The sequence below is a fragment of the Centroberyx affinis genome, unplaced genomic scaffold (assembly GCF_046629955.1).
Source record: "Centroberyx affinis isolate AG114_WGS23_722 - 3 ecotype Tasmania unplaced genomic scaffold, CSIRO-AGI_Caff_v1 ptg000301l_1, whole genome shotgun sequence".
Lineage (NCBI taxonomy): Eukaryota > Metazoa > Chordata > Actinopteri > Beryciformes > Berycidae > Centroberyx > Centroberyx affinis.
The window spans coordinates 1-22,796 of NW_027278979.1; the positions used below are offsets into that span (position 1 = coordinate 1).

Here is a 22,796-nt window from a genome sequence, read left to right on the forward strand (position 1 = left end):
ATAATTGCAAAATCTAATCCAGCAGCAAGCATAGTTCATATTTTTAACAAGCAAAGAAAGTGTGAGAATCCTATTAGGAGGAATAATTCAACACCATAATATTTATTATAATATAGGCTATAATTATGCTGATGGAAATTTAAACTTATGTATACACGGACAGTCAGCAAATAATAGAAGCAAATAGATGTAACACTTCATTTGGATAGTCCAGTGTTTATACTCAATTATCAGGTGACAAAAAGTAGATATTTAACAAAGTGTCACTTGCCTATTTGCTGCATCTCCACACACTAATCCTGACCCTGTTTCTAACATTAACCTATCAATATTCAATTACTCTATAGACATTCACTGCCTGTCTCTATCTAAACTCATTGAATATCTATACACTACTTTTCACATAATCATGAGTATCACTGGAAACTCAGTAGACTGTTTAGTGACACATTATAGTAACTTAAAATAGGAAGTTGAATATCAGCATTGAACTATGCAAATAAAGTGTGACCCAAATAGATAATATTGTATTGGAATAAGAAATCACTTTGTTTGACAAGTACAATAAATTGCACAGGGACCTGTCACGGCGGTATGAGTGGAGAGACATATCGGCAATGTGAAAAAAAAACAAAAAAAACACAGTAAATCAGACTAACTAGAACTTGGGCTTGGAGGACCGTTCCTTTTTCAATGCAGATGCGGTTTTATTTGGTTGGAGACTGCTCCTCCACTGATGCTGCCTCTGGTTTAGCGGGTGATATTTAAAATAAAATGACGTGGATTGTAGTATGCGCCAATGCCAACGGAGGGGGGCGTCTCCAACTATTTTGTTACAAACACGAATCCGGAGTAAGGAGTCTTTTTCCTGGGTATGTAACAGCTGGTTAAACTAAACAATTTTAAACAGTATCGCTACTATATTTAGTAAATGACGCCCGTTATTGTTTAGGAAGCCTTTTGTTTTCAGTCCCGCCTTTTGTATCCCTATATGAATTTAAGGGGGTTTGTTCGGGGAAACGGCAGAGAATCAGGCAAAAACATAACGTGGTTTCTCGCAAAAAAATCAGCAGGACGTCATTTTTTCGGTTAATAAACAATCTCCCTGGCATGTAAAAATGGTATTTTGAGTCGCCCCGCTGTGTTAGAAGTCGAAACATTTGCCTGCAGTGTGCATGTAATGCTTGTTTGCAAATGGATCGGTAGGGGGGGAGGGAGTTGTTGTGGTGAGACAGGTTAGACATTTTACTCTGAATATTGAAGTAAACAAAGAATATGATTTGTAAAGCGCGGCCGTCCTTTTCTGCAGGGAAAACTGGGTTAGCGACTGCGTTTCGGGACGCCTCGAATGGCGTGTGGTGGAGCCGTGCCGATATTTCTATAAAACGCTGTAGTTCCCGTTTCGTTTGACTTTGGCATTGTTTAGTAAGGGCAACTGGATCAGCTCTTTGCCGCCTAGAAAAGATGCAATGTTAGCCGCCTAGGCCCGTATACTTCATCGTGTCCGGCAGTGTTCACGCAAAGCGTAATTGCCAGATGATGCGTTTTAATGCTCTGAACCCTTTGTTTGTAGTACGGGGGCCAGCAAACACCCACACCGACCGACGCGAGTAGGGGCTAGTCGGTCCTAGCCGCGGTCGGGTCCGGTGTTGTGCCTCTCTACAGCCCCGCACTGCGTTTCCTTGCATGCTTTTGCACGAAACTTGTAAAAATGTCTGGCTACTTGTGAAGCAGCCGAGTCGAGTCAATACTCTTTTATGGTGCGCTCGACGTGCCCCTTTTTTAATCGGTTTTGCAGAAAGGCGAGCTGCTTGTTTAGCCGTAGCTGGATCCAAGGCGTGGAGCTTAGCATTGCAAAGCAAGCTGAAAAAAAGATGCACGCAATATGGGGAAAAAAACAGTCGGGATACAAGTGTGCGTATGTGTGTGTGTGCTGCAGCCGACGGTCGCTGCTGAATGTGAAATTCTCGGCTCGGGTGGAAGAAGGAATCCCGGGCTGGTGTTGCAGCTCCGCCTCTCGTGGGCGATGGTTTATTTTGGAAGTTCCACCTTTTGGGGCTTTGTAATAAGAATTGCACGCGCTGATTGGCTGCAATGCACAGAAAGAGGAGGGACACGCGAGCAAAGGAGGGCATATTATATATAAGTAACCCCTCCTACAGAGTCACGTGTTCCCAAACTCCAGGAAGTAGTAGAAGCTATTTAGTTGCAGGTTAAAATGGAACAAAATCACCCAATGTGTGCAAGATGCATTTCATTTAAAGACCGACTTATTTAGGCGATAGATGCAGTGATTACCATTACCCCAGTATTACTAGTATTGCTACTACATTGTGTGTGTGTTGGGGGTGGGGGTACATCGCGCTGGTCAAGCATATTTTTTACCCCAACAAACACAAACGGGGCAGTTAAAAGCGTCTTTCTCCAATAAAGTTTTCGATGTGCATATTGAACGCACGTGTTTCGCACAGTATCGATCACTTCTACATAAACTGGATGCAAACCGGGCTGAACTCGTCGCTGGCATTGTCGCGCTTCAAGTCAAATGCCATTTGAAATGGGCGTGCAGGTAACTGTACGATAAATCCTTGAGTGACATTCCAAATTCACAATCCAGATCGCTCGAACCGCCCCTCTGCGGATCCTCTGGGCGGACTGACCAATGGTATCCCGCAGAGGGCGGGACTATGTACACAAGCCACGCCTCTCACATCCAGCTAACCGAACGGAGATTGTTTTCCTCTCGAGGAGATTTTCACTTTGCAGTCCAGAGCTTGAATTGTTTATTTTAAATCAAAAGCCATACATAAGTTGCTTCTCGCACACCTCTCGCTTTGACATCTCTTCCAGACAGTAGTTTGATAGCCAACTACACATAACGGAATATCAAAGAATCATCTGCGAACTTCAGCTCGCTGTGTAGGAGAGGGGTGAGTTCAGTTGAATTCATTCAGCAGGCTAACTTAACCTGCTAACGTTAGCAAACGTTTTGAGTAAACCATATGGGTAATCGGCAGTCCTTTGCATGTCACCAGCTCGTAGCTAGACCCGATACAATCGATCTAATACGCCGATAGACAGTTTTTGCTCAATAAAGCCTGTATCGGGAACAGCAACCCGGATTGCTAATGGTTAGCTGCATGTGGTTCGCTGCTAGCCTAGATGGTGCTCGGAGTCGGGCGACTCGTGTTGTTTACATTAGCTAGCAGCTAACTGGCAGCCTACAACCTCTCCCAACTAACAACTTCTCGGCAAGTTAGCCGAAATCGTTGTTTTGACATATTTTCAGGCAGGGCAACCAGCCGACATGCTAACATGTCAGCGGCGGTGCTTACCTGCGAGAAATGGAGTGTAATTTGCTGCACTCCTGCGCCACGCTCTAAATGGCGGGCGTGGAGAAAGCGTCGTGTTGTAACTCGAAGTCGGTGCTTGTGTTGCTAGGCCGTAAAGCGAATGGGGAAAGGGCTAACGATCGTTACCATCTGGCAAACTCAAACTGTATTCGCCTGGATATTACGATACTATTCCAAAGAGAGTTGGTGTATGGATTGCAGCCCTGCTCTCTTGTGCTTTGGCTGTTAAAACAGAGGATTTGTCTGTCGTTAGTTGACGACTCAATGCATCTCTACTGTACTTGAAAGGTCGGGAGAGCTAATGTTGCACAGTCGCTTCAGTTTGACAGCAGATGTGTCACTTTACTTTGCCAAATATTTGGCCTTTGAAAGAAACGCCATTTATATTCTCCTGTTGGGTAACGTTAGCTTTTCTTCACTAACATCATTCATTCTCTGCCTCGGTAGTTGTTGCTGGCTTGAGGAAGTTGTGAATGGCAGACTCCCACGTTCCTCCAGCACCTGTTTGTTGCATCGGTGACGTAGAGTGTCTGTAGATTTCATTGGCTACAGGGACTGCACACAAGTTTTACATTGAGTGCATGTTAATTTAGATGTGGAACATTTGTCATGTTTCTTGGTAGAAGTTATAACGCTAGCATTGACCTTTTTGAACAGGCGACAACATACGAGACGTTTCTGGCCAAAGAGTGATATGTATCTCAGTAAATGCAGTATGTCTTGCAGCCTGCAACCTATCTTTGTCATATATAAATCCAAATCTATTAGAATGACTCTTCCTAAGTCACAAGGGTTTTTGTCAGGGATGTAGTTGAGGGTAAACTCCTCTTTTTATGTTGAGATAAAGCTTTATTACACAAATTCATAGTTCATAAAAAAAAGTAGTATCAAACTGTTGCAAGTTAAATTAATGCTTTTTCTGAGAGTATCACAGATTTTTTTTTATTTTTATTATTATATTGGTGATTTTGATGCCTGATGATCACTGACATGTGGGTGGTCATAGTTTACCCACCTTTTTATTCACCACTACATCATTGGCTTTAGTGTAAAAAACATAATTTGGCCCCAACTAGTTGACTGCTCTACACTTACTGGCTTCTTTATGCCACTAAAACATAAAACCATTTTTATTTGATGCACAGTCAAAACTACGTAACATATTTCTTGCTCAGACAAACAACAGAAGTGGGTTGCTGGCACTGCATGTATTCATAAATTCAGTGTTAAATAGAAAAACATAAATGATTGCCATATGTTCCTCTGCAAATTATTGAATGCAATCAAGACGCTGATTTAATGGTTTCTGATAACTTGACAAAAGTCCGCCTGTGTGAAATAGGGTCCATATGCTGTTTGTTCCCAGGTGTCTCAGCTCTCACGAGTATGAGTTCATAATGAAGCGGCGACTGGAGGAACAGGAAACGGTTTTTGCGTCCCAGCAGCGGCGCCTCCCTGGCAGCGCGGAGGCTTTCCAGCATCGTGTCCTGGCCCCGGCTCCGGCCCCGGCTGTGTATGAGGCCGTGTCTGACAACATGCAGCCCACAGCAGGCAGCGTCCAGTACTCCGTCCCCCAGGGATACCAGGTACACACTGCTACCCCAATGTGGATCTACTCTAAGCTTATACTGTTTTGCAGTTAAAACTAGGTCAAGTATGAGTGTTTAATTCATTCAAGTCACTCGTAGCTCAGACTGTCGTTTTAAACTCGTTCGGTTGGTAGTGCCTGGCAGCCACAGTGAGCCAACGCTCTGTTTATTCTCTCTCTAAGTTGTCAGTGTGTCTCACTGTCATCAACATAAATTCCTGTACATTTTTACTTGGTGATTTAAGTGATTCTGATGCTTTATGACAGGAGATTAGTCTTAGTGCAGGCTCTCAATTTTCCTTCTTCCTGTGTTCACCATTTGCCATCATTTTCATAGACGTTTCTACTTTCCCAGGTGCCCACGGTGGCCCAGAACAGCGGAGGACATGGGCACACTTCTAGCCCAGCCGTCCACGGGGCGTCCCACCACCACAGCCCGGCGGTCCAGTCCCACGGCCCGTCTGTGATGTCAGGACACGGCCATACGGCGGCTCCCCAAGCCACAGCACAGGGCCAGCAGTTCCAGAGGCTCAAGGTTAGTTGGCCACTTTTATTTTGACTTTTCATTTTCACGTTCTCTGGAACACCTGGAGAAGTCATGGAGTTTGAAAATAATGTTTTCCAGGCCTCAAAAGATACTTCAAATAAATATGTCAAAAAGTTTTGGAGAACTCATGGAAATTTGTTAATTTGTTTTTTAACTGAGCAAGAGTATAATTCAGATACATTTTCTGATAATTTAAGTTTGTTAGTTGCAGCTAGCCAAAACAAAACCTGGATAATTAAAAATACGGTATCAGCAAAACTTGACACATGTGAACATAGGCAGTGATGTCTTTCATCATGGGATTACAATGGATAAGTAGTGAATTTTTACTATAAATAATGTGTAGGAACTGGGGCACAGAACCAACTTTTTTCCAACTTTTTTTTGATACATCTCTAAATTCAACCGCGATGAATCTGAATTTCCTTTCTCCTCTCTTCCTAAGGTTGAAGATGCTTTGTCTTACTTGGACCAAGTGAAACTGCAGTTTGGCAACCAGCCTCAAGTCTACAACGACTTCCTGGACATAATGAAAGAGTTCAAGTCTCAAAGGTGGGGACACTGTTCGATTTGACTGACAATAAACACACTGTCCGGTGTTAGGTTACACGCCCAAGCTCTACCAGTTTTCTAGTTTGATTGGTCTGCCATAGTAGGAGTTCTTCCTCTCAGTTATATCTTGGATTGCAATACAGTGGTATCACTAATTTGCATGATGCAGCACTAATATAATTAACTGTCCTGTAATATATAGTAGGGATTGGTAGGATAAACTGACTGGTCGGCTGAGAACTTGTGAATGTACTGGCCCAGAGGTTTCTTAACTTTTTAGTATTGAGGACCCAAAATTAAATATACATTTGGACAGGAATCCATTCTTAAACTCTTTTTGTTAGATATTGTCTAGAGCAGAAATGTTTGTTTATAGGACTTTTTTTGGAGGGGAGATAACAGTGGAGACAGTGAAACATATGACTGGAAAAGACATTCGAGAGTTAAAGATCCAACATTAGTTAGTGACATAACTTTGACAGTGAAATTAGTCAAGATTCCCATTCCTACATCAGCGGTGGATTTGAATGTAGCGTGCCTGTTTTCTGTTTCCAGTATCGACACCCCTGGGGTCATCAGCAGGGTGTCACAGCTCTTCAAAGGTCACCCCGACCTCATTATGGGCTTCAACACCTTCCTGCCTCCGGGCTACAAGATCGAGGTTCAGACCAACGACCTGGTCAACGTGACCACGCCCGGTCAGATCCACCACATCACCCCGCACGGCATTTCAGTCCAGAACATCCCCATTGCCGGAGCGCCCACTCAGCACCCGGCCCAGCTCCCACCTGCTGCAACCACCAGCGCTCCGCCCCTGCTGACGCAGCCCACCCCGGCCAAGATGAGCAAGGTGAGTACCAAGTGCAGACTGAAACTTGAGTTTTTTGCCTGTTCTACACACCACTTTGGTTTAGTGGTTTTCATATGTAGGTCATATTGTTTACTTTGTAGGTCCTTTACTTTTGAATTTTGTGGTCGGTAGAGCCAAAAGCTGGTTTCCTGTCTTGACCAAAATATGTCATTAAGTACTGTGTTGTAACATAAATTGTAGATGCCTCTGCTGATGCCTTTGCCAGTGACTCTAAATCCATGTACAATTATTGTATTTGGCAAATTAAATGGTTCTGATTTATCACAGCCTAGAGTCTTTCTGTCTTTGGAAAATATTTGTTGTCTCCACAGAGACTTGTTCATCATATAAAAATGTAGCCTAAACTGTCCAAGATAATTGTTAATTTTTTTTTCCGGGCACAGCTCATTAAATATCCCACAACCTTAAATCACCCGGCCTTTCTGTCATCTTCTGCAGCCACTGCAGTCTCCAGCCTTGACGCCAAGCAGCCAGAGCAATCCGTCCATCCCAGCGTACACCTCTCCACGCTCCCCGCCCCTGCAGCTCCACCCTCCACTCAGCGGGACCCCTACCGGCCCACCCATGCAGAACAACCAGCCGGTGGAGTTCAACCACGCCATCAACTACGTCAACAAGATCAAGAACCGCTTCCAAGGCCAGCCCGACATCTACAAAGCCTTCCTGGAGATCCTCCACACGTACCAGGTCAGCGGCTGCAGCCAAAACCGTAAAGGCCACTCTTCAAAGTGGAGCTTAATTTAAGACAGTCATTTACAGAATTTAGCAGAACCTAATTAATTAATTAATGGTTAATTAGATAGCCATTATAATCACTGTTCACTAGTGAAACACTCTGCAATAATGACAAGTTGATTATAAAGTAGTTTTAAAGTTCAGGACAGAATATCTTATCATTTCCTAATTTTACTCTGTGAAACACAAAGTATTTTTAGAGGACTTTTAACATTTAACCTGACAAAATGTATTGGACCAAAATGCTGGTTGGTTGATTCAATAAAATGTTTGAATTCCAATCAGAAGAAAGTCTGCACTTTGGAGGAAAGTGTAAGCTATTTCTCTCTCGAGGATTCAGCAGTGACATGATAGTTGTCTTGTATTCGTCCGCTGCAGAAGGAGCAGCGTAACGCCAAAGAGGCAGGAGGGAACTACACCCCGGCACTGACGGAGCAGGAGGTGTACGCTCAGGTGGCCAGGCTCTTCAAGAACCAGGAGGACCTGCTCTCAGAGTTTGGCCAGTTCCTCCCCGACGCCAACAGCTCGGTGGTGAGCAAAAACTCATGATACATTCTGAGCACATCTTACCCCTGTCCTCCGGTCGATGGAACAGCAGTTATTTCACTAGAATATTAATGTAGTCATTTTGGTTCAGTGTCTCAATTTTGCTGTCAGCCCAATTCCTAGAATTAACTTTGTGTATATCCTATCATATGGATTAAATGTATTATGATTGCCCTATATAGTTGATTTAGGTTAGCCATAGTGACAGATGATGAATTTTTCTATCATTGAGAGCAGTTTTCCAACAGTCCAGGAATTAATTTAAGGAAAACACTGAATAGTAAACCTTTAATACCAGTTTTTTTTTTAAAAAAAACATTGTAACAGTTCTTTATTGCTGTACAATAAATAGATGCAAAGACAAATTAAGGTAAAATATAGAGTGAGAGAAAAACAGATCAATTTGAAACAGTAGACATTTTAGAAATCACATAAGAGTTAAAACACAGTGAGGCAGAAACAGAAAATTAGCAAATTGCAAAATGAGTTAATAGATCCCTTACAAGTTATAGCGGCTATATAATATGTACGCCTATGTCAATGTTGTGTATTCTCTATAGCTATTAAGTAAGACTACAGCAGAGAAGGCAGAGTCGGTACGGAACGACCACGGTGGTACGGCCAAAAAGCTGCAGCTCAACAACAAACAGAGGCCCAATCAGAACGGCTGCCAGATCCGCCGGCACCCGGCCGCAGGGACCACGCCCCCCGTCAAGGTACACAGGCTTTCTCTGCTTAACACTGCTCCTGTAATCAGCTCCTGTTTCCAGTTAATTTCATGCCAGTTAGTTTCATGTCTGCCATTGTTACACTGTTTTTTTTTAAATTATTGTACCTATGTCTCCCTGTTACTGTTTTGGTAATGCTACAGAAGAAGCCCAAGTTACTGAATTTGAAAGATTCCTCGGTGGCAGAAGCTAGCAAGCATGGAGTCGGAACCGAATCTCTGTTCTTTGAGAAGGTGAGTTTTTAGTATGCTGTTGTTTTTGTTTTTTATCTCGCCACACATGCCCTTTTTAAGATTGGCAATTCACTTTGGTTCAGTTTTTGGTTTTGGTCCAGCTTTCCTTGTACAGTTGACAGTAGAAATGGGGACAGGAAAGGTAGTAAAGAGCAGCAACCCAAAATTCAAACTCAAAGTCTGTTGCATGTACCAAGTGTGTAATTGAGTTAATATGATGCCCAAACATTGACCCCACTTTTTGACAGGCAGGTTCATTTAGTTTATCTGCAAAATGATAAAAACACAGTAATTCAAAAACCTACCACAGTCTGCTTCCTGCAGTGCAACACCTTTTTTTAAATTCTGTTTCGGTTCAACAGGACCATCGTCAGACTAATCTCTGACGAGGGTCCAGTTTTAAATTTTTCCATTAAAAAAACAGGTGTTGCATTGCAAGTAGCAGTTTTTTTAGGGTATTTTTCATTGTTGAGTCTACTGCTTTTCTCTGGCGCACCTGCACAAACTATTTTTAGATGTGTGTGGATTTCCCCTTGCAAAAACACAGTGATAAAATGAAACGGTATTAACACAGAATGCAGAGAAACAAACAACCAAATTATGCATAAGAGATTTAAAAAACGGCCCTAAAGGACTTTAAAAAACATCTCTTGAAAAAGCACATTTACATAAGACTGCTGAGTTGTAGGGTATACTTTCAAAATGCCCATTAGGCAATAAGGCATTGTTTTATTAAATATGAATCCCTTTGAAATGCATATGAAAAAAATACTACTTTACTGAATATAATCACTTTAAACACTTTTGGTGTACTGAAATACTGGGGCATGTAAGAGTTATTTTGCTTAATATATACCTTCAGATTGGTGCATAATATACAGCTAACTGTTTTAAATGTATTTCCCAACATAGGTGCGGAAGGCCTTGCGGAGTGCAGAGGCCTATGACAACTTCCTGCGGTGTCTGGTCATCTTTAACCAGGAGGTGATCTCCAGGGCCGAGCTGGTGCAGCTGGTGCTGCCGTTTTTGGGGTGAGTGTTCAGTCGTCTTACCCGGCACATGAGACTGGTGACTTTCTCATAGTATGCACAGTACCAGTCAAAAGTTTGGAAACACAGATTTTTCTATATTTTTTTTTACTATTTTTCACATTTTAGAATAATAGTAAAGACATTAAAACTGCGAAATAACACAAATGGAATTATGCAGTGACCAAAAAAGTGTTAAACAAATCAAAACTATCTTATATTTTAGATTCTTTAAAGTAGCCGCCCTTTGCCTTGATGGAAATCATACATAGGCATTGACTTCACTATTTATATTTGTCTAAAATAATTATTTTCAGGCATTTAGATCAAAATAGTAGTAGTACATTCAATCGGATGTGTCCAAACTTTTGACTGGTAGTGTATATCACAGAGATGTTTTTTCTACTTAATTCCGCCCTACAGAAAATTCCCTGAGCTGTTCAACTGGTTCAAAAACTTCCTGGGGTATCGAGAGATGTCCCACATCGAGACGTACCCCAAGGAACGGGCCACCGAGGGCATCGCCATGGAGATTGATTATGCGTCCTGTAAGAGGCTGGGCTCCAGCTACAGAGCGCTGCCCAAGAGCTACCAGCAGCCCAAGTGCACCGGCAGAACTCCGCTCTGCAAAGAGGTGAGAGGGGAAATCCTACAGTCACGGAAAGTATGGAAAAATCATTGAAGTGTGTTTTCCAAGCCTGGGGAAGTTACGGTACACATCCAAAAGTTTGGGAAGTGTCATAAAGTGCATCATCTTTTTGTGCGTAATCTTTAAAGTGTTTATTTTAAAGCTTGGCCGCATTTGAAGGAATAATAACTGCTACGACAAATTTCCTAATTACAGAAATCCCAATTGATTGTGCTGGCTGGTCAAAAGAAGACATTCAAATCGGCTATTCAACAAAAAAACATGTAACATTTAAGCATAGACGCTGGCAAATATTGCCTTATAAGTTGTGGAATAATTATGGAGAAGGTCATGGAATTTTGTTCGCAAAGATGTGCAGAAACCCAAAGCACAACATCAAACAGCTGTTATGACATGATCACTGTTTATACACCTGGCACAAATACTTAAATATAAGCATAAGTGGTTAGTTTCTACAAAGCTTAATGTAGCTGGAAGGTAGAGGAGCAAATCGAGAGCCAAAACTAATTGACTAATTAAAGTTGAGTACTAACTGAAATTGAGCCTTGAGAATATGCCATATGGTATGTTAGTAATAAATTGAACTTTCTAGTATCTGGACAGCAACAGCATGAAATGCATTTGAAAATTTCTAGTTATTAATTTCTAATACTTTTGGAAAATAAGTGCTGTAGCTATTTTAATGGCTGGTTTGATTTAAAAAAAACAAACCAAAAAAACCTACAAATTAAAGCTGACAGTCTACACTTGATCCTCATTGTCGTTGCTTGATTTGACTTCCATATAAATAAGAGTATAGAGCTTAAACATGACACAATGTGCTTTGCATGAATGAAAAGTTCTGATTTGATGTGTGTTCCTCCAGGTCTTGAATGACACCTGGGTCTCCTTCCCCTCCTGGTCTGAAGACTCCACCTTTGTCAGCTCCAAGAAGACTCAGTATGAGGAGCACATCTACAGATGTGAGGACGAACGCTTTGAGGTGAGCGGCCACATTCGAGACTCACAACTTATTGTTGATGATGTCATCACGAGGTTGATGCCTCAGGCTGCTGCTGCAAATGAGAAGTTCTTGGTTAACTTGCTGAACAAGGGTTAAAATGACTCCAGTCCAGCAGACGTTCACATTTCCTGATTTTTGCAGGAATTATTTCTATTTAGTCTTGTCCTGAACACATTCCTGATCAGGGATTTGGGGGTGTGGCAGCCTAAAGATTAGAGACGCAGGTTTGTGGCTAGAACGTCGTATTTGAATCCCCAAACCAGCTGCACCATATCTGGGTAGTAGGACTGAAAGATATTGACAAAAAAATCAAATTATGGTTATTTGACAGAATATTGCAATTGCGATTTAAACTGCGATTCACATCACAAGGTTTTCTTGTCATAACATTTTTAGAACTTTAAGATTGTTAAAGGAAAACTGATTTTGTTAAAAAAAAAAAAATGTATGTCAGTGTGCAGGATTTACTGAGTTTGAGTATCATGAAATGTTTTCACCAATATTGTACTTGATTCAAGGACCAAAGATTACCCACAGCTCTAAAACACCTTGTTTAGAAATCCATTTTGGACGCAACTCTCTCTTAAGAAATGAACTGCAGCCTCAGAGATATGGAAATTGCAGAAGTTCATATTGCGATTTCAATTTTGTTTTCGATTAATTGTTCAGCTCTACTGGGTAGGGGAAGTGAATGAGTAATGCACTTACCTCCTACAACAACTATTGTTAAAGTGACCCTGAGCGCTTGACCCCTAATTGCTCCAGTGAAATTGCTCAGTGGCCCACAGAAGAAGATCAAGGTTATACTAGGCAGCGAACTGTAGAAAAGCAAAGGAGTTGCTGAACAGTAGAATGCATTCCCAGACAGAAAAAGGATAATAAAAAAACGGCTGTGTTTTTAATGCCCGTAGCTGGATGTGGTGCTGGAGACCAACCTGGCTACCATCCGCGTCCTGGAGACGGTGCAGCGGAAGTTGTCGCGCATGTCCGCCGAGGAGCAGGCCAAGTTCCGCCTGGACAACACCCTGGGCGGCTCCTCGGAGGTGGTGCACCGCAAAGCCATCCAGAGGATATACGGCGACAAGGCGCCCGACATCATCGACGGCCTGAAGAAGAATCCTGCCGTTTCTGTCCCCATCGTGTTGAAGAGGTAGGTGTGGGACCAGGGCACAAAAACCAAGTCGAATACCATTTTAATTTATCTGTTATACCTCATTTTTGGTGATCAAGTTAATTCCTTTTTAAGTAAAGCGGGGCTTATTTTTTGGATTGTCATATTTTTTTTTATTAACTTTTTAAATTCACTAAATTTCAGTGTCATTAATCCATCCCACATTAGAGATTTGGCTGTGTGCATTAGTTTAATTTAAACCAAAACCATGCCTTGTCTTCTTGTCAGGTTAAAGATCAAGGAGGAGGAGTGGCGGGAAGCCCAGCGAGGCTTCAACAAGATCTGGAGGGAGCAGAACGAGAAGTATTACCTCAAATCTCTTGACCATCAAGGCATCAACTTCAAACAGAATGACACCAAAGTGCTTCGATCCAAGACCCTGCTGAATGAAATCGAGAGCATCTACGACGAAGTACGTTTTCCTTCTGTTCTTCTCAGCGGGGTTGCCTGGTTTTGATGTGATGTTTCTTTTGTTGAATTTGAATGTTTCTGCACTGTTACTTCAATATTCTCCATGGGTGGTGGGACATTAGAGAAAGAGATTACACAGAGAAAATGTTAAATAAAACCATAATTTACCCAATTTTCCCACAATACTTGATGTATTATTATGCCAATGTTAAGAATTAATGTTTTAATCATGATAAAGTATCCAAATAATAGGTTCTTTAGGAAACTGTAAACAAAATAGGAATAGATGGGAATAGATGTAGAACCAGAGCCCCAGGTCAAACGTGGGCACTTGCAACACTAAAAACACTTCAACTTCATATTTTATTATTTTCGGAAATCTATTGGTGTCTCATATCATATAGTCTGTGTATGCAAAATGCTGATGCTGAAGAGTTGGCTTGTGTTGTTGTTGCCGTGCAGCGCCAGGAGCAGGCGTCCGAAGAGAACGCCACCCCACCCGCGGGCCCCCACCTCACGCTGACCTACGAGGACAGCCAGATCCTGGAGGACGCGGCGGCGCTCATCATCCACCACGTCAAGCGGCAGACCAGCATCCAGAAGGAGGACAAGTACAAGATCAAGCAGATCATCTACCATCTCATCCCCGACATGCTGTTCGCCCAGCGCGGCGAGCTCTCCGACGTAGAGGAGGAGGAGGAGGAGGAGGAAGAGGAGGATATGGATCTCGAGGAAGGGGCCTCCAAAAAGCACAACGGCGTCCCCGGCGGCGGAAGCCCCTCCAAGTCCAAGCTGCTGTTCGGCGGCACGGCGGCACAGAAGCTGCGCGGCTGCGACGACGCCTACAACCTCTTCTACGTCAACAACAACTGGTACATCTTCCTGCGCCTGCACCAGACGCTGTGCTCGCGCCTGCTGCGGCTCTACGGACAGGCGGAGCGGCAGATCGAGGAGGAGGTCAGGGAACGGGACTGGGAGCGGGAAGTCCTGGGACTCAAGAGGGACAAGAACGACAACCCGGCCATCCAGCTGAGACTCAAGGAGCCCAGTGAGTAACACCAATTAGGGCTGCAGCTAATAATTATTTTCATTATCGAGTAATCTGTCAGTGGGTGTTTTGATTAATCGATCAATCGTTTAATCTATAAAATGTCAAAAATAATGACAAATGCCGATCACAGGTTACCAGATGTCTTAAAATTGTTTACTTAGTCTGACCAGCAGAAAATCAAACCAAACCAAAAAATCCCAAAGTATTCATTTTATAATGATATGAAACGGAGAAAAGGAAGCAAATCTTAGCATTTGTGAAGCTGTAACCAGCAAATGTTGGTATTTTTACTTGATTAATGACTAAAACTATTAATCGAATCAAAATTACAATCGATTAATCAACTAATCGTTTCAACACTAATGTCAATAGAGCCTCTAACCTCATGCATGCAGGAAATGGAGTTAAGTGGGGTTGTTTTCTCTTTTTCCAGAGTTTCAGTTGTTTTCCCTCATTTTCCTTCTTTCTCTTCCATTTTTCTTGCTTTTCTTGCATTATCTTTGTCTCTGATGTCTCTCAAAGCACATCCTATACCTCCATTTTAGCTGTCATCGTCATTCATGTTTTTACTTCTTTGCTTTACTTTCACTGACTGGAGTTTTCTAGAATAATGACCATGTGAGAAACTGTTATATTGTTAGTAGTTCACCAATCGAATTCACTTTTTATGGCAGAATTAATGACAAAAAACAAAACAAATGTCAAAAACATATTTGACATAACTGAGACTTAATGAAAGCTAGGCACAGAGGGATACAAATATCAATTACTAGAAAAAATATTTTCAGATAAAGGAAAATGTGCCAGAATTACATTTCATTACAGAACACTAATGGACATTCAGTTTGATGAAGCTGTTGTCTTACATTGTGTTTTTGTTTTTCCTTTCATGGAGAGAGCAAAAATGGATATTCTCTGCCTCTAACCATCTCCATCTCCATCTTTCCCACACATAGAGCACATTCCTCCTTGTTGTTTAGAAAGTTTTTGTAGGCTTATTGCCGCCAACCGACATCACAAGCGGGAAAGGGAACAATAGTTTTACAGAAACTGATGTGGCGAAACAGACTGGAAAATGCAGAGATTTTACTGATAAAGAACTGAACAAAAACAAAGTGGATTTAATCATGAAAATGTACTAAAACCTAGGCTATATAGAACCAGGGAAACCACTAAAACTATAGGAAAATTAAAAAATTGCTGCCAAAATGAGCAATGCTTCCCAAAGGTAGTTGATTTCAAATGCAGACAAATTTTTTTCTCATACATTGATCCACTGATCCATTCGATTTTTGATATTTCTCGTCTGCAGTGGACATCGAGGTAGAAGATTATTACTCGGCCTTCTTGGAGATGGTGCGGAATCTGCTGGATGGGAACATGGAGGCTTCCCAGTACGAGGATTCCCTGAGGGAAATGTTCACCATCCACGCCTACACCGCCTTCACCATGGACAAGCTCATCCAAAGCATCGTCCGGCAGGTGAGCGTCCCGTTTATTCCCTCTGTCCTGACCTTGCATGTGAATGATTCCCCCCTTGAATAGTCTTGCTATGGTGTCGGGTTAATTTGATATTTGGCTGTAATGCTTGTTTTGATTTGAATTCACATAAAACCCCTGGGGCCATGGTTTTTATTCCTTCACATTATTTTGTTGTCCTTTCATTTACTCAACAAGAGGTCATCGTCTGCTGCGTGACATGAGTCTCTGTGGACGATTTTTGGGGTATATTTGGGGTTTGCAGTTTTTGTGTGGGAGATACTGCAAGATATATACTGTATTTTGGGTTTGTTCTGGTGAATTGTCCCTTTAACTGCAGATCTGGGAACATGCAACGAAAACGCATTTGAAAAGTAGACAAAAAATGGAGACACTCATCACAGCGGGACACGTCCTCCATACTCTAATTATTACGCTTTAACCATCACGTAAAATTGAAATAATTAAATTAATTTTAAATTAAAAGTAATAGCTGTCTAATGCAATCACAGCAGCAGATTTTTTCTATTATGTCTGGCATCTGCAAATTAAAAAATGTGATTTTAACAATTTGAATGAGCGTGATAGAAAGCCACACGAGCCTCTGTGATGACGAGTGGCTCCAAAAGGTTTTAGGATGTATACGAGTGATGTATTGACTTTAGTTGCAAATAGAATTGGGTTTGACTGATATGGGTTTTTGTATGATGCCGATTTTTGTATTGAAGCTGCCAGTAGCCAATATATTGTGTCACTATTCAGTATTTTTAAATTTAACAATTTTCATGCCAAAAAATACAAGTATTCAGTGTTTCCTCCAAAATTTTATTCTTGGCTGGGTGGGAAAGCCTTTGAAACCGCATTTAGGCCTTGGGACACTAAAACTCTCGCATGCTAATGAAATTCTTTTAGGGCTGGCAGGGCGACCCACCTCATCTAATCGGTGGTAGGGAAAGTCTGGGATGCATTAGACCTTTTAAATGAAGAACTTGCTTGCAAAAACATGGTTGAACAATTACATGAATAAATAAAATGTGCAAAGAAAATAAAATGTCATTGCCGGTTTTACAGACTGTTTTTATTTAGCTATGGTCACAGAATAACCTTCTTCATATGTGTTGTAGACGACACTGACTGGCCGATATCCAGTAGTTAATAAATATTAAACAAATAACAAATATTGGCAAATCGATATATCGCTCTGACCCTTGTATAGAATTCCCACATTGCCATCAAACAGGTCTCTTCAGTATTATCAACACTACTTTTACATTTTAGGGTACATGACATAAAGTTTGATTTCATATGGCTTCTCATTAATTATCATTAATATTGGCCACTTTTTAACTTTTTTTTTTAATATATATATTGGGGTGTTGAAGGAACAAAATGTAAAATTATTGATGTTGTTTGAATGATTGAATGAATTTATAAAACAATAAAAATATCGTTAAAAAAAACAAATGAAACACTCAAACACCATCTGTCTCTCCACCCAGCTCCAGCACATGGTGAGTGATGAGATCTGCGTCCAGGTGACGGACCTCTACCTGGCAGAGAGCGCTAACACCGCCACCGGAGGAACCATCTCCACCCAGCCGTCCAGGAGCTCCGCGGAGGCCGTCTACCAGCGGAAAGCTGAGCAGCTCATGTCCGACGAGAACTGCTTCAAGGTAAAAAAAAAAATATACAAGTTTCCAGCAGTCACCGGGAAACCTGGAAAAGTCATGGAATTTGAGTATTGTGTTTTCAAGGCCTGGAAAATGATGCGTATCCCAAAAGTTTTGGAAATATGGAAATGAGTTCAAGTTCAGAGAATGAATAATGGTACAAATTACAAATTTTACACAAGGTTACAGCAATGGTAGTGGTTGTAATTATCCAAGGCCAGACCTGGAATACCTATTCAGCGGAAAAAAAAGAAAAAAGAAATTAAATCTGCACTAGGCAAGATTTTTATGTAAAAACACCTGTCTTATCGGCCTAAATCACAAAGTTGAGCTGCAAAAGAGAAGAGAGTCACATCCCCACTAATTGAGACCCTGTAGACTTGCCCTATTTGGCCAAATGAAATTCTGGCGTCCAGTATTTACGCTGGCAATTCACAGGAATTGCAATGAATCAAAACTTATAAGTACAAACTGTCTACTAGCAGTGAGCAGCGATCTGTCCAGAGAAAGCCGGACTCACAGACATTAGATCTTTTTCCTCTCTCGTCTCTTTGGTTTTCTTTGGTATAAAGCATCACAGACCGGCTGGGATGGTAAACATGCTTTACTGACGTTATCGTACATGATTTTCAGGGTACCGGAGTTCAAATTTTTCAGTTACCTCTTGCTCCCATTTGGAGCTGCCAACAGGCATAGTTGCCTAATGTAGCTTTGAACAGCAGCTTTGCCTGAAGTATCATGGAATAGTAATGCACTGGTCATGAAATTTGATTAGCAAAAATGTGTAGGAACCCACTTAATGGTCATGTAGTGTGAATCAGGGACAGTAGAGAGGCAACAGGGAGCCTTTTTTTTTATGTCTGTCCCTCTTTCTTTCTCAAATACTGAAGTGATTTTCCCCTTGCACCCCCTCTCTATCGCTATGTCTGTCTTTGTCTTTCTCAGCTGATGTTCCTGAGGAACAGAGGCCAGGTCCAGCTCACAGTGGAGCTGCTCGACACGGAGGAGGAGAACTCCGACGAGCCCATGGAAGCAGAGGTGAGCGTCTGCCAAACCCACCTGAACGTCCTCCGCACTTCACAACACGCTCCGCTGGCTCTTTGTTTCGAGGTTTGACCAGTGAGGGAGACGACTCAGAAAAAAACTTTTTCATCCGCTAGCCACAGCGACAGATGGCTTCCAAAAAGTTTTCACCATTTTTACCAGCCAATTATGATTTTTTTTTAGAATTAAAGAGTACTTCTATGACAGCTGGTAACCTGTCAAAGTGGCTAGTAAAGTGCACAAAGTTCCCAGTCACAGCCAAAATGGACTGGTGGCTACTCTTAATTTCCCACCCTGGTGTTTGGTAGTGGGGGATGGGGGTAAATTCAAAAGCAGATGTTGGAGGTCTTATTTGGATGCTTATATCATAATCACACGTATGTGATTTATTAGTTTTTGTCAGGATTGCAGTTTTTTGGACATACAATTCAAATTCTAATTGGAGATGTATTTTTCCTGTTCATTTGTCACACATTCATCACATCCCTTCGTGAAATCTGGAGTAACTGTTGAGCAGTCGCCCCATGTTTATATCAAGGAATTCATGAACGCAGATGAATGTTTTCTTTGTTTTTAAATTTTTCTAATTGGAGCGCCCACTTTTCTAGCAGGAGGGGGGCCACAGATGTAGGGGAAATACTAATTACAATCCGTTGCCAACCTTTTGGTAATGTCAGTGCACCCGTAGTGTTTATATTCCTGGCCTGTGTCTTAAGAGGACTTGTTTTGTATTTTCAGCGTTGGTCCGATTATGTTGGACGCTACTTAAACTCAGATTCCACCTCTCCTGAGCTGCGGGAGCACCTCGCTCAGAAGCCAGTGTTTCTCCCCAGGTGAATTGTTGTTATTTTTCCTGACCTTGGAGTAGGGCAGCATGATCTTGCCAAAGAAATCATATTGCGATTCCTTTTGTTGAATATTGCAAATGTTATGTGAATTGTGATACATATGGACACAGCCTTTATGTTTGTTTTCTCAGCACATAGAAAAATTGGGGATGGAAAATGCGATATTGGTGGTTAGGTTTTCCCTTTTTTTTTTTTTTTGTAGTGTAAGATTCTCTCCAGCATATAACTTGTGCACAGCACTAGAGTCCCTCGTTTAAAGGAGCTTTCCCTCTAAAAGTCAGATTTAAAAGTCGATTATGAATCCCTTGATTAAATTAGGCCTAATCGATCTGTTCTGAAACGTCCTTAATGGATTCCATTAGCCGCCTTCATCACACACACATCCCTCCTCGCTTGTAACCAGGAACCTGAGGCGGATCCGGAAGTACCAGAAGGGCCGGGAGCAGCTGGACAAGGAGGCCTGCGAGGGCGGGAAGAAATCCCTGGAGAAGGAGAAAATGGAGTGCATGTTCAAGCTCAACTCTTACAAGATGGTCTACGTTTTCAAGTCGGAGGACTACATGTACAGACGCACTGCCCTGCTGCGAGCTCACCAGGTATTCACCGGCTCTTCTTACCAAACTGTCAGCTAGAACTGCACTTTCCTCACATAATTTACTCATCTGATATTAGGGCTGCAACTAACGATTATTTTCATTGTCGATTAATCTGTCGATTATTTTCTCGATTAATCGATTGGTTGTTTGGTCTATAAAATGTCAGAAAATGGTGAAAAATGTCGATCAGTGTTTCCCAAAGCCCAAGATGACGTCCTCAAATGTCTTGTTTTGTCCACAACCCAAAGATATTCAGTTTACTGTCATAGAGGAGTAAAAAAAACAGAAAATATTCACATTTAAGAAGCTGGAATAAGATAATTTTGACTTATTTTCTTAAAAAATTACTCAAACCGATTAATCAATTATCAAAATAGTTGCTGATTAATTTAATAGTTGACAACTAATCAATTAATCGTTGCAGCTCTATCTGATATTCCAACTATGTTTCTCTATGAATACATTTCCGTGGAGTTGACTGAAATTGAAAATGAAGGCCTACTGAGTGTAAAATATATCAGAAACACCTCCTTTTGCACAGAAAATAGTTTGATTATCTTGTGGCTTAAAAGTCTTAAACTCCTTAACCTGTCTCTCTCGTGGCTTTCCTCCTCATGACTGAAGTGGATTTAACAGGTGAAATCAATAACCAATCACAGCTTTCATTTGGATTCACCTGATCATCATCCTAATAGTTTGTTCACTCAGTGTAGGCTAGAGGAGTATGGAAGAAGATGAGCATGCCGCTGTCTTTTTTTGGTTGGTCCCTCTATTAAAATTCACAGTCCACAACATATTTGGCTGTAAAACATTTAGGTTTCACATAGATTCTTGAAGAGATTAAATTGTACATGGAGAATAAGCCTTTTGCAACTTTCATAACCCAACATAACTCAAAATACAGCTCTGCTTTTCTCAATTACAAACATTGCCAGCGGCATATGCAACATAATGTTACAACCACAAAATACATGTAAAACCTAATCAAATTGAGATTGGCAAAGGAAATCCATAACTCAATACATCAAAATGTAAACAAAACCAGTACTGGAATAACAGTGGTTCAACAGTGCATACCATAATTAAATATTGGTTCTATAATTCAAACCTGCACTTGTTGCAGTGGTATAACATAAGCCATTGGATGTGGATTCTTTTATCCAAAGCACTTTAATGTACTTTTTAAGCATGAGTGACTTCAGTGGGGAGTCAAGCCCCTAACCTTGGCAGTTTTCATGCCATTCTCTCCCATCGAGCTTTACAGAACCGCAATGACGATAACCACGATGCCCCCCCTCCCCCCTCCCCCCTCTTCTTTCCCCAGTCACATGAGCGGGTGAGCACGCGGCTACACAAGCGCTTCCAGGCCTGGGTGGATGCGTGGGTGAAGGAGCACGTCACTCGCGACATGGCCGCCGAGACCAGCAAGTGGCTGATGGGCGAGGGGCGTGACGGCCTGTTACCCTGCACCACCAGCCGCCAGCCGGAGGTCCTTCACTTCATGAACATCAACAAGTACCGCGTCAAATACGGCCCGTCCAGCAAGGCGCCGTAGCTGACCGGAGCCAGGAGAAGAAACGGAGGACTTTTGGGGGGGGCGGGGTCTAAGGTCAAACAGGTCAGGAGTCGGGGGGGGGGTAGAGGTAGGGCCGAGGGTTTCTCAATATGTTTTTAAGGCCGACATGGGAGCACAACTAAGCTAGCTACTGTGTTGGTTGTACCCAGGGCGGCAGGATTACTGATTTTACCAGCGTTTTTAGCTGGGCCCATCTTTTTTGCAGGGCCTTTGGTGCCAAAACTTAGGAATGGTCATGATGTCCCAGTCACAGACCTGAGCTCTTACCAGCACTCCGAGCCACATCGCAAACAAACTTCCCTTAGCCTTTAAGAAAGGGCTTTAGAGACGTGAACAATAGGCCTCAGCCTGTGAGAGACAGAGTGGTGTTTTTTGTACTCGATCAGAGCTGAGCTTTGGTTTAGTTTATTGACCGACAGTCTTATCTGCAGCCGTCAGAATAAGAGCTCCATTACGCACAGGAATTTTTTCCGATAGTGTTACACTGCAGTATCCATGGAAAACAGTTTGGTGGACAAGTGCACTTATTTAGGAAGAGGAAAATGTCGTTTCAGATGGGTTTTTTTCCCCATATTGAAGGTTTGGGGGAGCTCAACAAAGACTGGCGTTGGAGAGATCTGGTTCAGACATTCCTGCGTTAAGGCCAAATCACAATTATGTACCTATCACTAGACGGAAAGAGGGTTACATTTCCTTTTCCAAAACAAACGGCAGCATTATTAGAAACTGTGCCTGAGCCCCAAACAGTATTGTCGGGTTAAGAGTGAAAAGCACTGTTGCATCTTATGTAAAAAAAAAAAAAAGGACAAAAAATAGATTAGCCTCACAACACTGTTTGGTCTCAGACTGTAAAATTGTATAGCTCGTGAATGTCAGATACTGACATGTATTCCAGTGTATGTGTTGTGTATATATATTATATATAGTTCTATTAACACAAATGATCCTCGCCGCCCTGGTATTCAACCTTTTTAAAAAAGTTGCTGGCAATGCCCTACGCCAATACACCAGCTTGTACACACACACACAAACACACACGTCTCATTCTGGGTGGACTGTCCACATGCCGCTCACATTGTAAATACACTGTACATAGTCTCAGACTTTTTATGACAGA

The 22,796-nt window shown here is 41.9% G+C and overlaps 1 protein-coding gene across 2 annotated transcripts; it reads left to right on the forward strand.

Moving 5' to 3' along the window:
• The first annotated feature begins 2,799 nt into the window (after positions 1-2,799).
• Positions 2,800-21,680, forward strand: sin3aa (SIN3 transcription regulator family member Aa). 2 transcript variants are annotated; one of them, XM_071515069.1, is made up of 21 exons: positions 2,800-2,930; positions 4,720-4,939; positions 5,297-5,476; positions 5,934-6,040; positions 6,596-6,890; positions 7,350-7,598; positions 8,025-8,177; positions 8,753-8,908; positions 9,064-9,153; positions 10,066-10,184; positions 10,605-10,815; positions 11,696-11,812; positions 12,745-12,983; positions 13,233-13,416; positions 13,878-14,463; positions 15,779-15,948; positions 17,445-17,618; positions 18,561-18,653; positions 19,398-19,492; positions 19,911-20,103; positions 21,428-21,680. In XM_071515069.1, exons 2-21 carry the CDS (start codon positions 4,751-4,753, stop codon positions 21,656-21,658), a joined length of 3,831 nt encoding a protein of 1,276 aa, XP_071371170.1. In that variant the 5' UTR covers positions 2,800-2,930; positions 4,720-4,750; the 3' UTR covers positions 21,659-21,680. The 2 variants fall into 2 exon arrangements, with proteins under 2 accessions (XP_071371170.1, XP_071371171.1); XM_071515070.1 differs by having other exon boundaries at positions 9,067-9,153.
• The last annotated feature ends 1,116 nt before the right edge of the window (positions 21,681-22,796 follow it).